Here is a 17,436-nt window from a genome sequence, read left to right on the forward strand (position 1 = left end):
AGACAGCCGGTTTGGAGCAGTATAGCGTTTTGGAGCGTAATGGAGCAGCACTTCCACCTGTCATTGTTTTTTCTTCTCTACTGGCAGCAGCCTCCCTCGCTACTGGAGAAGATTCTTCGATCCTTACCAGCCCGACACATTCAAGTGTGCACCCGTCACTGAAGCATCCATACATGCTGAGGGGTGCCGTCAGCTCGCTTGATCTTTGACATCTGGTGAGCAGGGTCATCAAGAATTCTGCTTCAACTCTTCTCACGCTCCCGACATCAGACTTCGCGTACTATACCTACCACACTCAGTCTCTACCAAATTTCTGCCAAAGTATGATGGACCCTATCGTGTCTGCAAGTGCATTTTCCAGGTCAACTACATTGTTAAATCCGTGATGACAGCGGCTAATCTCCGCTAGCGTAACCAAGAAACTGTCTACGTGTGCCACCTCAAGCCTACACGTTATTGTGCGTGTGTTGTGTTGATACCGTTGCGAGTTTTTAGACTGGCTCATCTTTTAGCCAGGGGTAAATGTAAAGAGTAAGATAAATGCAGAGTGAGAGTAAATGTAGAGCAGCCGCACCACAAGCGCATGATGCGAGATCAACGCATTAACTATGGAAGCTAGGGCTCATTTTTACCAGGCATTCCTTAGGGTGCCTTTCCTAAGCAAGAACCGCATTTAAAAAGAAAAATAACGCACACACACATATGCGTATAGATATATGTAAGAAATGCAAACACTATTTATTATTTGCACCATACATGAGTTGCCGAGCTCAAGAAAACAAAATGCCCAAAAATTCATTTTCAAGGCAAAACTTGCAACATACAAAATGATCACTCGTTCAGTTTACAAGGGTGGGACAACCAAAAGTAGGCTTGGAGCAGTTATGAAGCAGAAATGTAATCATTTTGTAGCAGTAATATGGAAATTTTGGAGCCCCTTGAAAACGTGGTCAAATCTCCATTAAAATTGTAAATGCCTCCTTTACCCCTGTGCAATGCAACCTAGTAGGTGTGGTGCCATGCTAGAAACGGCCCCATTCCATTTTGAATATACTTCTGTGAACAGTGCCTAACCAGTACCGTTTCATCGTACTGGAAGCAGCACATGGATGCAAGTGAGGGGAACATGCGCAGGCATTCGAACACGTGACACAATGCCCAAATAAAAATAAAAAAACTATATTGGTGGCTGCTGCCTGCGCGGGTCATATTTCTGACGCAACCCCCTTCCGGCCCACCCCACATCGTCCAAACTAGTGTAGCCCTGTCCATGTCCAGCATAACACGTCGCACTGCCACTGCGCAGGCTCTTGATACCATCAAAGCACCACATTTTTTCTTAACTATCATTACCACACACATCAAATCCACAAAAGATGACCAGTTAAATGGCGTGAGAGTTGCAAAATGCTGCAACCAGTGGATGCCATTTGGAATCTACGATGACTGGCCGCAAGATCAGACACAAAAAATCCCGCACATTGGACAAACATATACAATAAGTGCAATGTGAATGGAGTTAAAAATTGCTAGCAGGAACCATTTCGAATGTTAGGACACCCTGGAAGCCATGATATGCAGGGCAAACAAACTAAAAAATCATGTGGGGCTTGCCTGGCCTTTCTGATGCAAGCTAGTGCAATATCAGTCAATTTAATGGTTTTGACACAGCATGGCACAAAACAAAATGGCACAATTTTGCAGGAGCTGTCCCACCCGAGTTAAGTGCACAAAAACGGGAGAAATGTCTGAAGCATCTTTAACAGTTGTAATTTTGCCCATTTACCATGAAACACAGTTTCCACCATAGCACAACTTATACCACTGCAAAATTATGAAACAGAAGCTTTTAGTCTTGTCAACATTGCAGTAGGAACATAGCCAAAAGTGTTTCAAACTGTGTAATATGAATGCATACCCAAATAAAATACAGAATGTGAGCAAACAACTGCAGTTAAGAGTCACCTTTCAATAAGCACTATGCTTTTCAATAAGAATGAGCAGAACTAAGATTACAGGGGCTATAGCCATTTTTTTTCCATCTTTACACAACATTTTGAACCTAAACATTTCAAAACTGCTAACTGTCCACATCTAAAACTTTCAAAAGAACTATCAAAATATAGATGACACTTTTCAAAAACAAAATGCAAGTCGCATAAATCTCAGATACACTGCAATCCAATTTTGGCACATATTATGATTGGGTTTGGTTTTGGGATTACACATCCCAAAGCAACTCTGGCTCCGTTGAGGGAGGGTTCCGGAAATTTCGACCACCTGGGTGTCTTTAATGTGCACTGACATCGAACAGCACACAGGTGCCTTGCTTTTTGCTGGAGGCGAAAAGCAGTCGCCACAGAAGGGATTCAGTCCAGCATCCTTGGGTACAGCATTTCAGCACCCTAACCACTGTGCCATCGCGATGAGGCGGCACATAATAATCGAGCATGCAGGATCCAAAACATATATATGCAGCATTAAAGGGACACTAACAACAGCTCTGTTGCAACTCTTGTGTTAGCAATATCCAAGAGCACAGGGTTTTGCTATTTTGTCACTTCTTCGGCAGCAAAAGATTTTGCTTAGATATTACGATTCAATGTTAATGAGGTGCTTTTTCCCACTGCTGTGATTCAAACCATTTTCCCCATTCAGGTAGAGGGGCAAAATGAGGCAAAGCATGACAAACGTGGACACTCTGATTACTGGCTCACGGTGAGCGGCGCACTCTAGCAGCAGCTGAAATTAATGTTACCACTGGCTGGACGTTGGTTGGTTGTGCCAGCTGCCATAGATCCCGTTTCCAAGCTAGACAACGATGCCCTCGCAACAAACGCTGGCCTGCACTTCAGCAACCTCGGCCACCACAGAGTGTGCGACGCTTTTCAAAGCTGAGGTGGTTAAACTAGCAGGATATCAAGAATGTCCGAACACCAATGAGGTCCAGTGCTGGCATCAAGTGAAACTGCAGGTGCGGCCACTATCACCGAGCCGCCGTCACGACTGGAAGACTGCTACGTAAGGGCGTCTTTACAGTCAATCCCGGATATATAGAATACGCTGGGGATAGCGAAATAGTTCAATATATCTAAAAATTGTTATATAAAAGATTCCAACAGATGACCGTCCCCCTAACTCAGAAGCATGGATACAGTGCACCCACGGTAGCAGTGCACTTTCTGCAGCAATGTGCTGACTGCCAGTTGCGGGTGTGGTGACCTGCGAGGCGCATGCACGGACATCCGTGCTTCGAGCATCCCACACCACTGCCAGGCATCAAAAAGGAGAACACACTGGGTACACCATCACATGCCACTACGTGGGTGTGAACGCAAGCGCCAAGTACGGGGCAGGGACAGAAGTTCATGCTGCTATGCTACACAAATGCCGTTGCAGATGAGGCCCACATAACGCTTCAGTGCCATTGCAGATCATAAAAAGTCTGATTATGGTACTTAGTACCTGTGAACACAATAATAATAGCATAGTTTATTTCCGTGTTGCCTTCAGCAGCAAGCAGGCCAAGTGAAAACCGCCTCAAACTTTTAGTCTGCTAAGCTGGCTTCACTGCATGACAACTGGTGGACTGAACATTGGTCTCCCTTCAGGACAGCAATATCCCTACAAAAAAAGAAAGAAGGATGCTAGACCGAAGGCCACTTTTAAGCAGACTCGCCAATGACCTCAGCACGCGGTTTTATAGTGTTCTGTGCAGCCAGCAGGTGCTAAGGGCCAGGCAGCAGACCTGGTTCTATGCATAAAAAGTGATTGTCAGAAAGAAGCTAAAATCAGGGCGAGTTGGTATGCATTCATACTGGGGAACAGCACAACAAAGGTGGGACAAGGACGAGTTTATTGAAGGATGGTAGGAGAAATATATACAGTGAAACCAAGGGGTGGCTGGTCCTGGCCCCGATGGGGCTGGGATAGGTAGGTCACTGAAGGTCCACTAACTGTGGACCTTCAGTGAAGTCAAATGACAAGGAAGTAGCATATATCACCTCCCATGTGATATAGATTTGATTTTTATAGCTCCTTTTTTTTCACTGGCTTTTTATGCTAGACTGTTTGGTTTCTCTGTATATCTTTCTCCTACCATCCTTCAATAAACTCAGCTGATAGTCAGCGCTTGTCTCGTCCTGCCTTTGTTCCACTGTTCCCCTGTATGATTGTCAGAGAGCACTTAAGCGAAGCGCCTTTGCAGGAGCGTGGCAAGCAGTTTAATTATCGAACATCCGCTGAACAGAAGTTGGAGAAATGTAGATGTTGCCATAATTTTGCATGGGATTTTCAAGGGGATATTCTGGGAGTTCGATATAAGCAACATTTCGATATATCCAGGATCGACTGCACATATTAGCAAGGGGTGAACCATGCACTGAGGCAGAAAAAAAAAACGGAACACATGGCCTTTTTTGCAAAATTTCTTCATTTCCATCCCTATTGTAGCTCTCAATATGAGCCTATTGAACTGCCTCTCATTCAATCCTTCCTTGTGTGTTTACCTCTTGCCAGCGTCGCGGCTCTGCAAGGCGCATGTGAAGCTAGAGTATTCTTATGCCACAAACTGAATTGCCAGATAGGTCTGCGTATGCATACTGAGATGCCACACAATACCAGGTGTTTGGCAGAGGGATGGCCCTACCATGATTGCCAAATACTGCTCTGTGGGCATACAGCATCGCTTACACAATTCTGTTAGGAAAATTTGACCATCACAAAGCATGTGAAAACAAAACGCTGACTACAAGCGGTAAATAATCGGTTTATGCAGCCTACAATGTGTGCTACTTACTGAGACCGAGGCTACATGAAGGTAAGCTACGGATCCACTCAAGCGAAAGAATGCATAAGAATTCTATAAAAGCTAGCCAAACGTTCAGGATTTATTAAAGGCAGGCACATGAAGCCAAGCGGCAGATGCAAAGCTAGGACAGCCGAATCTCGTTACTACGAACACCACATTAACGAATTTTTCAAACTAATGAACTTTTTGAAAATCCCAAACTCATTTCCAATGTTTTCAATGTAAAAATATTTCAGAACTAAAAATTTCAGTATAGCGCATATTTCAGATTAACATACGTAATTTATTTTTCTTCGGTAATCAAGGAACATCAGTATTACAAATTCATCTAAAATTAACAGCGCCGCAACATCTGCGTGAAACAAACTGCCATTTCTTTGTGCCACCTAGCACCACCACAAAGCTGCAGTTATATATGCAGTAGCCAGCAAGCCTAGTCACCTGCCTTTTTTTTCTGTGTTATGTGTGACTCGCAGGCCAGTCGTTTGTGCCATTTGCACGTGGGAGCGGGAATTTTTGTTGCGGATAACCTTATTGCAAAGTTCGCGTGAGAAAAACCAAACCTGCCTCTGCAGAGAGCTTGGCATTGCTCCATCGACCATTGTGATCATTTTGAAAAACCATGAGAAGGTTGTCAAACTTCAATGAACATTGATGATGTATCTATCGCTCGGTGCAACGATGTACACGAAGTGTTGCGCGAAGTAGAAGGTGTACAGAGTTAAATCGGTCGTGTGTTGCACACGTCAGAAGAAAATAAAGTACATTTGAAGTTAGTGCAACATTTTCATTTGAGCTTTTGCTTGTCTGCATACATGTCTACTGCCAAGGTATGTCCTTTTCATACCTAGGTTTGACCACTGGCTTATAACAGCAAGTTATCCATTACATTTCAAAATAATGGACGATTTTAGGTGGTCCCCCGCGATTCGTTATACTGAGATTTAACTGTATCATGCGAGAAACTACTTGGTTGGTTTGTGGGGTTTAACGTCCCAAAGCAACTCGGGCTATGAGAGACGCCGTAGTGGAGGACTCTGGAAATTTCGACCACCTGGGGTTCTCTGACATGCACTGACATCGCACAGCACACGGACGCCACTCCGTTTTGCCTTTATCGAAATGCAGCCGCCAAATGCGAGAAACTACTAGCGTAACTGCTAGCAACCAGGAGTGCTCGTCAGCAAATACAAGAGAAGCAAACAATTCACTTTTGGGCCTTTTTCTGTGATCTAACTTTTTATGCAATCTAATTATTACCTCTCGAAAAGCACTCAATACCTATAAGCGGCTTCCCACCGGCCTCGCATTGTGCTCCCGGTGAGAAATAAAAAAACAATGTACATGGTAGCACTTTTTGTGTAACGCAAGGTACAGAGCAGTATTTGGGCAGCTTATACGAAGATAAATGCCAACTATGTTGAAACAGCTAGTCCTGTATTACCATAGACTGCAGTTTCCGGAATCCTCCAAGACGGTGAAAAGGTGCAGTTAACCAGTTAATGCAATGCTGCCAGTTTTGAAGTGAAAGCTTCACTACGCCACTTCAGGTCAAGGACAGCATGGGCTTCCATTTGACCTTCAAGGAGCAGGACGACCAATTGTTGCTATGCGGTTCAGGTGTCCATAGAAAAATGTGACAGATGCTGTGCATTCTCTGTAAACCAACACACACGGACTTCCATTTGACCTTCAAGGAGCAGGAGTTCTTCTCTGTGGACACCTGAACCAACTTGCTATGTGGTTCAGATGTCCACAGAGAAGAATGTGACAGATAGCGTGCCTTTCCTTCCCTATAAACTAACACACAATATCAGCCTGCCCTAGCCAATGACTTTCAAGGAACCACAGGACGAAGTGTGGCTATAAATATACTGTGCCTTTCTTTCACCAAAACATCCAGCCGCTTGACCTCCAAAAGGCGATGTGACCTTCACCTGATTAAGTGTAGGTGAGGTGGCGTAGCACTCCATTATGATACCTCTTTCTTTCCCACCTTCCTCCCTTCCCCTTACAGTGCGGTTCAGACGCCACAGAAGAGGTAACAGATACTGTGCCTTTCCATTTCTGCATTTATCAATTATGGAAAAAAAAGAAAAAAACAAAACAGAAACAAACGCCAATCCTAAAGGCCAATAACAATAACAAAAAAAAAAAAAGGCAACAAACATTTCAGTCATCTATCGTTTCTTTCTTGGTGTCTCCTCTGTGCTCTTTACGTCCCAGAACTGTCTCAAGACTTCCCAGGGTAGCCTGGAGAGAGAAGAGAGAGAGAAACATTTAAAGACTGCCAAAACCAATAGTACAAATCCTCACTAAAAGAAACACACTTTTCTTTTTCAGTCTTCATTACCAACGATTAACGGAGAAAGCAGAGTAAGTAAAAAAGCATGGGAATGACAGATATAAAACATAAATGAAAATAAAGCGAATCTACAGTAGAATCTCATTATTTGGCCTCCAAAGGACCACCGGGAAAAATGTTCAACTTGTTGAATGTCTCAATAAGCTTCAAAAAACCATTTGCATCAAATTTATCTAATGCATGACTAGAATATGATTGTATATGCAATTGAGATGAAAATTAAGCTGTAGCAACAATTTTTCATGGTTTTGTGCTATGCTATGCTTTGTGCACACTGTCAGGAATGTCGAAAAATATAGCCAAAATTGTAGATGCCTTGACGGCCCTTTTTGCGGTACGATAGAGTAGCAGTGGTGCTTCTTCACAAATGGAACCATCGCGTTTTCAGGATGCTTCATCGCAGACTGCACGATGAAGCTGACTCAAGTTACGATGGTTCGGCAAATTGCGACGGTTCGGAGCTTAAAGCTCGTGGATGTAAGAGGGAGGAATATGCATCGATGGCAGAGCTGCGAAAGTAACCCAAAATAAAACTTGAAGACCGGTGATGTGCGAAGGAGCGTCTGATGTGTGTGCCCGATGACAGTGGCAAGATGATGTGGATTTAAAGGTGCACACTAAAGTGAATTTTCACTTTTTGATGGTGGAAACTCAATCTACACTTTCCAAGCAATCTTACAAACTTCGAATATTCTCCTGTGTGGCCGATTTCCCTGTAATAATCAAATTAAATGACCCCTCTTCCATCGTTTATTCTTTTTTAAATCACCGTGGGGAGTAGGAGTAGTCAGCCAATGCATGAAGTGCCTTTCAGTCCATCACATGGCGGAGGAATACATGGAGTGATCTTGTGAATATAGTCCACTTGAACTGGGCTTGTTATTTTGTTGATATGCTCTCTAAATGGCAAATATGCACCAGTTTACAAATATATCACCTAGGTCTTGTCTGAAATCATTATTAAATATTATTAAATATGCACCGGTTTACAAATATATCATCTAGATCATGTCTGAAAGCGTTATTACATATTACTTTTGGTATCTTCAAGGATTATAGTACTTTCCCTGGCTACCACCGTGATGAGGTTGAGTCTTTTGAAATCAAACAGTATGTGGGTATTTTTATTGCTGTGGGCTTACTTTACGACGACTATTGACTAAACCTATACGTTCACAGACACTCAGAAAACACAGAAAACAAAATATAAATGAATTCCAAAACACACTTCAAACTATGCTGCTGGGCTGTAAATTGTAGGATTATGTGAATATTAGAAAGTTTCGAATATCAAAGAGAATAATGGGGTATTTGATTCAGGCATCAAAGCAAATAGCAGTATTAAAAAATCAAAATATTTTCATCGAAGTATTTCAAAGTTCTAGAAATCAAGAAAATAAACTTTTGGGGAAAGCATTTTATGATCTTACGCTCTCTTGGACAGAGCCGCATGATCGCACCGCCCTGTGCATCTGCACGTGTCACACACACAGCATAGCGACCATGTCAAAAACTCTGACGGCTGCACCATTTAGCATGTCCACCAGTGCATATGATTGTGTAAAGCCCGTGGCGGAAATTGCTTTGTGCGTCTGTTGCCTGGAAGGCCCAAAAGACGAAGATTAAAGATATAAGAATGCAGAACTATCTTGCGAGCACTTTGTCAGCAATGGCTCTCATAGCTGCGTTGTCGCTGGAAACCAACACTGAAGCAGATAACAGCTTTAATCTTTTACATCCTTCTATAGGTTAAATCGGGAAGATGGCACGGTGAAGTGTTTTGATGTATGTGCACAGTCATGATTGCAAAGTAGACCATTTTCGTGCGCTCATGGTCATGGTTTAGGGGCCGCCTCTCCCGCACTTCTGTGCTACCTTTTCACGTGTTCCTCAACTCAAAAGAAAACAATTTAAACATATTCTCTAAGGATGGATGCATCCTATGCCTTTGCGCAGCAGCACATCTGACAGTGCCAGAAGGCGTGCTCGCGTCTCCTTGCCATTCGCCCTGGCCCATGCAGATGGCATGCCTCCATCTCGGGCAGTGTTAAGCAAAAGTATTCTAGTCCGCTATACACTTTAAGGCATACGCTGTGCTGGCAACAAATGCGCATGCGCAGAATGCTCTGTATCTTGCCACGTTGGAGGCGCACACATGCAGTGGGCGCATTGTGGCATGCGTTAACAGCATAGTGGCATGCTGATCGCCAGCTTCGGAAAAGATGCGTGTCGTTGATGCTTTTGTTGGTCTATGGTTGGTCTACGCAAGCACCCCTGCCAGAAATTGCAGGTACTGCATCTGGTGATTTGCATTCGGGGGCATAATGTGTCACTTCCAGCGCATGCGTGGTGCCTTCGCTGACACCTTCAGACTTTTGCATAACAAACAATTCAAGCCAAAGCCTCCTCTTTGGCAGCACAACAAAAGTTCCATCATGTGTATAATGCGGTCATGTGACCAATGTAACTCAAGTCAAATTTGGGGGTGAAATTGCAGCATGAAATGTGAAAGGCCTGAAATTTCAGTCTCGCCTATATACTCAACTCTGTGGCTTGGTACCGCACAAATCTGCATTATAAATCATGTCCGAAAAATACCTCCGCACCTTCTATATTTAAAATCAGCAGCATGTAAAGGCTAGAGAAGTACAGTAGAATCTCGATAAATGGAAATCAGTTAAACGGAACAAACTTTCCAAAATGGGTTGGTTTTGTGTTAAACCAATGTAAAAAAAAATCTCGTTAATTGGAACTCAAATGTTTCGACCAGCGTGTAAACAGAACTGGAAATAAGCTCGAAACCGCAGCTAGTGGGCCATGCGCAGGGCCATCACAGTAAGCATCACTGCACCCCACCCTCACCCATCCTTTCTTTTTACTCCTGGTTTCAGTCTCCAGTGACTTCCAGTGTCTCGCACACTGCGCCCACTGTTGCTTGCTGTCGTCGCTGGTCTGATTAGGCTTAAGCTTAAAGCTTTTTTGGGTGTCATTGCACAGTCAGCATCCGATGGCAGCGCAGAAACACTCACACAACGCGCTTCCACTGGAAAGGAAGATCAAGATATCAACAACTTTGAGAGTGGTCGCTTCAATAAAACTGCCCTTGCGATTAAGTATGCCGTCCCTATGAGGAGCCTAATATGGATATTGCAGGACAAGGATAAGGACGTCACATTTTGGTCCACAGAGAAAAAGACTGTGAGCAGCTGATCAAGATTTAGAGAAGTGCCTAGTGCTTTGGCTACGGAGAGCCCGAAGTGAAAACATACCAATCAGTAAGCCACTCATTCGTTCAAAAGGAAAGGGTGGCTAACTAGAATGGTCTGGTGTTTTCTGCTGTTTTGGGGGACGCGGTCACTGCTGATGCGACGGCATGTGAAAAGCGGCTAGCAAAACAGCTCCCCGAAGTTATGCAGCAGTATGACCCAGAGGACATCTACAATGTTGATTGTTTCCTTCCAAATCCTCCACATTCAAAGGAGAGAAGTGCACCAAGAGGAAGCTTAGTAAGGACAGGATTACCGTCCTTCATTGGTGCTAATATGATGGGAAGCGACAAATTAAAGCTGCTAGTGAATGGGGAACCTAAGCATCCAAGGTGCTTCATGAACGTCGCAACCTTGCCCGTTTCTCCAACAGCAAGGCCATTTTTAGCGAATGGTTTCATCGCGAGGACGCACGTCTCAGAAGAAAGTTTTGTTCCTCGTTGACAACTTCCTTAGACATGGAACTGTGCTAGGACTCAAGTCTATACAGGTAGAGTTGCTGCCCATGGATCAGGGTGTGATCCAAGCAGTGAAGTTGCATTCCCGCAGAAGTCTGTTGTGCATGGACCAGGGAAAGGAAAACATGGCGGATGTGCTGCGCGCCATTTACTTCTTGGATGACGCTTGGCAGCAGGCTAGTGCAACAGTGACTGCAAACTGTTTCAGGCATACAGGATTTGTTTCAACTGCAGAAAAGCCATGTACACAGGATGAGCCTAAAGTGCAAGATGAAGCCGAGGAAGATCTGCTGGTGAATTGTGCTGCCATGGACATCCAATTTGGTATGTCCAGATCGTCAGTGATGTGGCAACATGCCTAGAAAACACATTGGAAAGCATTGCTGCTGATGTGTACCTTCCAATGAAAGCGAGGACGAGCCCGAGGAATAGGAGTCTGACTCTGATCCTGTGGTAACACCTGCACAGGCAGAATCGGCAGTCCAAATGCTTAGGAACTTCTCCGGAAGAGGAGAAGGTTCCGAACTGTCTTTGCGCAACCTGTGGATACCACCAGGCTAAATCTGTTCTCCTAAGCTCACCAGTGTTGACATTTTTAGACCCCAACAAACCAGTGCGGTTTGGAATGCGTTGCATCACCGTCAGGTGTAGGAGCTGTAATCTTTAATCCTGTGGGGAATGGAATCTAAACAAGCCCATTGCTTTCCGTTCACACACGCTAACGCCCGCCAAGCACTAGTATTTGCAGTAACGAAGTTTAGGGCTATCTGCTGGAGTTTGTGCTGGTGACGGACCAACAACCGTTAGTGGGACTTCTACGAGAAGATCGACCAGTGCATTCAAAAGCGTTGGCACGTATTCAAAGATGGGCGCTAATCCTAAGCCAGTATCACTACAGCATTCGGTATAGAACCGGGAAGCAAAATTCCAATGCACTCAGCCGTTTGCCTGTGCCACCCCCGATGTCTGTCACGAGGGAGCTTTACCAGAACACTCGCTCTCAATTAAGAGCCTTGACAGCTCTTGCATACCGACTAGTACCTTATGGGCACTAACGAACACAGATGTCAGATAACGGGCCTCAATTTTCAAGCCAGCAATTTGCCAAATTCACCACTGACAACATTGCACACCTGCACAGTGCGCTGCATCATCCACAGTCCAATGGCCTTGCGGAGCACGCTGTTTGTACCACAAAAAGAAGGCCTTTCCAAGCTGTCGGCTCAGAGCGACCTCGAGACAACGGTAGTGCGTGTGTTACTCGGCTACAGACGTACCCCCTTGCCGTGCGGAAAGTCCCCCTCTGATATACTGCTCAGTTACCAAGTTAGCTTACGGTTAGACGCATGTCTGCCATCAACCTCCGAGTTCTATACAGCCTTCCAGGTTCCAGTGCGGCTGGTGACAGTTGACACTACAGAGGGCCCAACCCGGTGCAATTTCGCCCGGGGAGCTAAAGACTGAAGCGCACGACTCTGCTCCGTCCAGCCCAGGCAACACAGATCGTCGGGCCTCACCGCAAGGTGAACAACGCATCCTAGTCTTCAGGGCACAACACCGCAGTTCCAGTGCCTGCGATATCGCCGCCTGCCGAGCAAACTACAAGTATCTCTCCTCCACCGGTATTGCAGAGGCCTACACGACGTCTACACGACAACGAAGGCCAGTAGAAAGACTGCAGCTTTAAAGAAAAGAGGAAAATAAGACATAGTGTACAGTCACGCGTCAAATGTAATTGGTTCTTTTGTGTTACATTATCAGGCAAGCTGCTTAGATATAGTTCTGTGTCTGTGAAAATAAATCGGACCTGCGTTCGCCACCGAACCTGTTTTCAATCTGTCCGCTGCTACAACAGATGGCATTAAAAAAAAAGGACCTGCAAGTGCTGAAACAAGCAAACATAGTCATTTTTCACTGCTCAGTAAATCGCAGTTCCTATTATTCATAAAAGATGAAGTGCGTAAGTGAATTACTATTTTTCAATTCCATTAGAATGTTTAAAAAAAAAAAATTGCTTGCTATTACCATGGTGTACCGTTCTCTTTATTGCCTAAATACTGCTTTTGCGGAGGTTGCTAACTGCGTTAGACTAAGCGGCGCATATGCACTGACAGTGTGCTGGAGCGGTCTGGCTATTCAAAATCTATTCTTTCTTTAAACGAAACTCCTGATGAATGGAACATATTTCCCCAGTCCCTTGAGGCTCCATTTAATGAGAGTCCACTGGAAGGGCAAGAGGCAACGATGATTAGTGCACTTCGGTTTAAGAAAAAATAAATCTGCTTGCTTTTGTAGAATAAAATTAGAGCCCATATTGTACCGTTCTCTTTATTGCCTAAATACAGCTTCTGTAGAGACTGCCAATTGCATCGGACTAAGCGGCGCATGCGCACTGACGGCATGCTGGAGTGGTCTGGCAATTCAAAATGTATTCTTTCTCTAAATGAATTTCCTGATAAATGGAACATATTTTCCCGGTCCTTTGAGGTTCCGCTTAATAACAGTCCACTGGAAGGGCTAGAGACTATGATGATTAGTACACTTTGGTTTGCTGCCTTTTGAACACTACCTAATGCAAGTTTCAAAACATTTATTTCTATTCTGTTTAATCTTTATTCGAACTGCCTCAAATATATATCTGAAAACATTTTTCAGCAAATGCTCACAAAATCAATTTTTTTTAATGCTACATATTCGCTTCGATTACAAAATATTCGAACAAAAAACTATTTGCTTTATATTCACTTCAAACTGAAAATTTACAATTCGCATATGCCTAGTAATTTGGCAGTGTCCCGGGAACTTTCACTTTCGACAGTTGCCCCACCTGCCGTAGCGTGCACACGTGAGGTGCATGGTACCACTGTTCCATGCTATTGAGATTGGCAAGTCCACCTGAATGCTTGCTAGCTTCGCAGGTTATACCTCGACATGACCACCAGTCTGAATTAGCCGGTGCGAGCCTGCCCATGTCCAAATTACCGCAAGACTGACGCCTTCAGCTTACATAGATGATGGCCAGGGTTGTACTTCTACTTCAAATGATCGGACTTTCATAATTACTACTGGGGGTCGGATTAACACAATGTTACTGTATGAACACAAAATTGAAGCTTATAGACGGCCACAATCCAGATAGGATCACATTTATTCGAAAACAGCAAACATTTACCTGTAGGTGCTGCTTGCAGTTTTGCAGGGCTAGTCGTAGTTCTTGAGCAGTTTTGCGTGATGAGCACAGGTCGTCTTCGGTAGTAACAAGCTGGCGACGTGCCTGGTCCAAGTCTATCTGTATTTTCAGCACTTCTTGTCGGGATGCCTCCCATGATTCCCGTACTTCAGCTGAAGAATAATTCGGGATGCAAGTGAGCAACAAAATCTAAGATCTGTGTTGTGAATGCAATTAGGAGGTACAAAGAAATAACCACGAGGTTAAAGGCTATGTTTTCTCTGGCAAACATGTATACAATGCTCGCCGAAACAACTCTTGTAAAAGGGCTAGTGCTAAACACAACTAGAGATACCAGCTATAACCGGAAGCACGTGACCACTTCACTACTAGTATTTTAAAGTAGGAGCCATTTTGAGAAGGCCATCAGCCGGAGATAAAGGCGCATCTGAAACACAGGCTTGCGGCACTAATGGTAGGTGGCACTGTGTGCAATGTTGCTTTACAGTGCACCTAAGGCCCTGGTGTCGCTCGAGGGAGACCTGTTTGGGTGCTGTAAGGAGTTTGTAGTTGCCATGTACAAGGCTGGTGAAAGGTACTAGGACACAGGCTAGCAAGAGGGCACTTACAACACTCCCACAGCTCAAAATAATCTCTGGAGGGTGAGAAACTGTCTCACCCCCGACGCACCTCTGCAGCTTCATGGATCCTATTCGTTTTAAACTAATTCTTGTTTCTGACATAACAACTTCAATACCCTAGAACGCAAGTACATTCTACGATAAGCAAGATGATAATTTTACCCAATACAATACAATTTTATTCCAACCTTTTCCATCCTGCATTCCTTGATGTCAAGATAAACATTACAAAAACTTACATAGCATGTTGCATAATGGTGCAAGAAAATATTTTACACGAAAATAAATGCCCTATTGAGAACCAACACACAAAAACACAAGTTCCCTCAAGATGTCAAATTTATGAACATTTTTTCTTTAATGACCAGTGTCTGACCCTTAAAGGCATTTAGAAATTGCATAACAAAATTAAGGGCCAAGAATAACAGATTGGACTTCAATAAAAGGCAAGCAGAGCAGAGGTTGAGATTAGAAAGTCTGCAGGAATAACATGGCCCCAGCTGATACAGGACCAGGTTAAGTGAACAGATACGGGTGAGGGCTTTGTCTGGCAGTGGGTGTAGTCATGCTGCTGCTGATGATGATGGGCACTAATCATGCACTTCTTGAAAATAAAACTCAAATGATGTTTTATCCACGAGCCCTCGGTTTGTTGTGGGATGGACTTTTTCGTCTTGAAAAGGCACTATCGATGCTAGGCTTTGTGTGGCTCTCATGAATGTTCGTAATGTACAGAAATATCCTCAATGCTGTGCGATGCTCTCCATTTGCTTGAATAGAGCAGGGTGAATGAAAGCTGGAGTGTTTTCACAATAGCGCTTTATTCCTACACAATCCTTTTGTATTCTACTTGAGAATTCCTGTTTTAGGCTGCAGGCAACAGTGAAAATGCAGACAGCAGGCATACCTCACAACCAACCTATAGAACTGCATCTCATACGGTACTTTCTGCATGGTTTATGCTGGGGTATAGTTTTGTTTTCAATTGCTCGCGCTTGCACTGAAGTGGCAATGGATCTACATCTACATCCTACAGCTGCAAAATGATTCACGTAGCCCATAAGTGCATTCGACAATAGTGTGGGCGCGATATGCCGGAAGCTGCTGAACAGAGTGAAGGTCAAGCAGAGATTGAACTGCGATTCGTTTCACCAGTCTGCCACTGCCGTTCCAAGCATGCTGAATGTAGGCTGCCAAAATCCCAGCATGGGGTAAAGCATTATTAATGCAAAGCGATATCAGGGGTGCAACAGCTGAAATAGGATTTGTAGCAATTTTTGGAGCAGCAAAATCCATATTTGGAGCAGCTCACAGAAAACAAAAAGCCGAACTTTGCAGCATGCATTGAATATTTTTGGAAGAGCACCGGACGCGATATTCGGAGGTCGTGGGTTCGGTTCCCACCATCGGCACGTTGTTTTTTCTTCTACTTTGTGTTTAATTATCTTTCCCCTAAACAGATTACATTACTAATTTCTGTGATCATCTAAGCAAACATTAAAAAAAGACATAAAAGTACCATCCCCAACGCTTTCCTTGGCATCGCCGACTGTTGGCTTCTTTCCTTCATGGACCTTGTGGATGTGATCCAAAGGAAATCTAGCAAGGCCCACCTATCACCGGCACTTAGTATATTTCCTTTAGGAATCCAGCACGTGCCTATTTTTGTAAATAAGCATTTTTACTGCAAGACATGCTATCACACTAAAAAAAGAAATGTGAACCATAAAACAAAGGAGATTAATTTTTCAAACTTCAGGGACTGAATAAAATGGAAAAAAACCTAGAGAATATCAAATTTTTTTTGCATCTAGCACTGTTTTCTAACCTCTGCTCTGCTTGCTTTTTATTGAAATCCAATTTGTTATTCTTGGCCCTTAATTTTGTTATGCAATTTCATGCAATTTTGTTATGCAAGTGCTTGTGTTTCTGATGTTTTTCATTTTGTATAACGGTCCCATTAGTTCGCCCACTCCTGTAAGAGCCTAGCAAGGCTTACAGTATGCTTAAATAAATAATTAATAAAATACCTTTAACGGTCAGACATTGGTCTTTAAAGAAAAAATAAATTCATAAATTTGCTCTGCTTCACCCACTAGAAGCTGCGACTGCGATCAGCCTGTGCTCAAAAGCAAGCGCAGTACAAAAACAAAGCAAAAAAGAAACGCTGATTTTAAAACAAACAGGAAAAAGAAGACAAAAAGAATAGAAAAACAGCGACCAAAAGGCGAAAGGGCAAATGCTGAAAGCAGGTAAGAAAGTTGTAAGCAAAGAAAACTGAGAAGCGAGCGCGTCTTCGGCCCGCGACTGACGCTTTCTAAGGGCTGGTGATGACTCGGTGGTTTGACTGGATATTTTGATTGAGGGAAGAAGGGAGATGACTAGGGATATTAGGTTATATATTTCGTACACAGAGAAGACTTTATAGTTTGGTTTGTGGGCTTTAACGCACCAAACAGACTCAGGCTATGAGAGACGCCGTAGTGGAGAACTCTGGAAATTTCGACCACCTGGGGTTCTTTAACGTGCACTGGCATCGCACAGCACGCGAACACCTTGCTTTTCGCCTCCATCAAAAAGTGGCGCCGAGGCCGGGATTCGATCCCGCAACCTTGGCCACAGTAAATGATCGCCGTAACCATTGTGCCACCCCGGCGAGAGACTTTATAGTATTTCAATGCTCCAGCATCCGTAAATGTAATTTTGGCAGTCTCGGGCTTCACTGCG

At 43.9% G+C, this 17,436-nt stretch overlaps 1 protein-coding gene across 4 annotated transcripts in view; it reads right to left on the reverse strand.

Moving 5' to 3' along the window:
• Positions 1–709: 709 nt before the first annotated feature.
• The window catches only part of LOC146201850 (cell division cycle and apoptosis regulator protein 1-like), a 178,730-nt gene continuing 162,003 nt past the window's right edge, over positions 710–17,436 (reverse strand). For 3 of the 4 annotated variants that reach the window (XM_084587811.1, XM_084587807.1, XM_084587810.1), the window contains 2 exons: positions 14,072–14,241; positions 710–7,063 (listed from right to left, as the gene is read on the reverse strand). In XM_084587811.1, coding sequence (XP_084443937.1) covers positions 6,983–7,063; positions 14,072–14,241 — 251 coding nt within the window. In that variant the 3' untranslated portion in view covers positions 710–6,982. The remainder of the gene's footprint in view (positions 7,064–14,071; positions 14,242–17,436) is intronic. The other variant, XM_084587809.1, reaches the window with a different exon arrangement.

Source organism: Amblyomma maculatum, chromosome 1 (assembly GCF_055883805.1).
Source record: "Amblyomma maculatum isolate TAMU_Amacu chromosome 1, ASM5588380v1, whole genome shotgun sequence".
Classification (NCBI taxonomy): Eukaryota; Metazoa; Arthropoda; class Arachnida; order Ixodida; family Ixodidae; genus Amblyomma; species Amblyomma maculatum.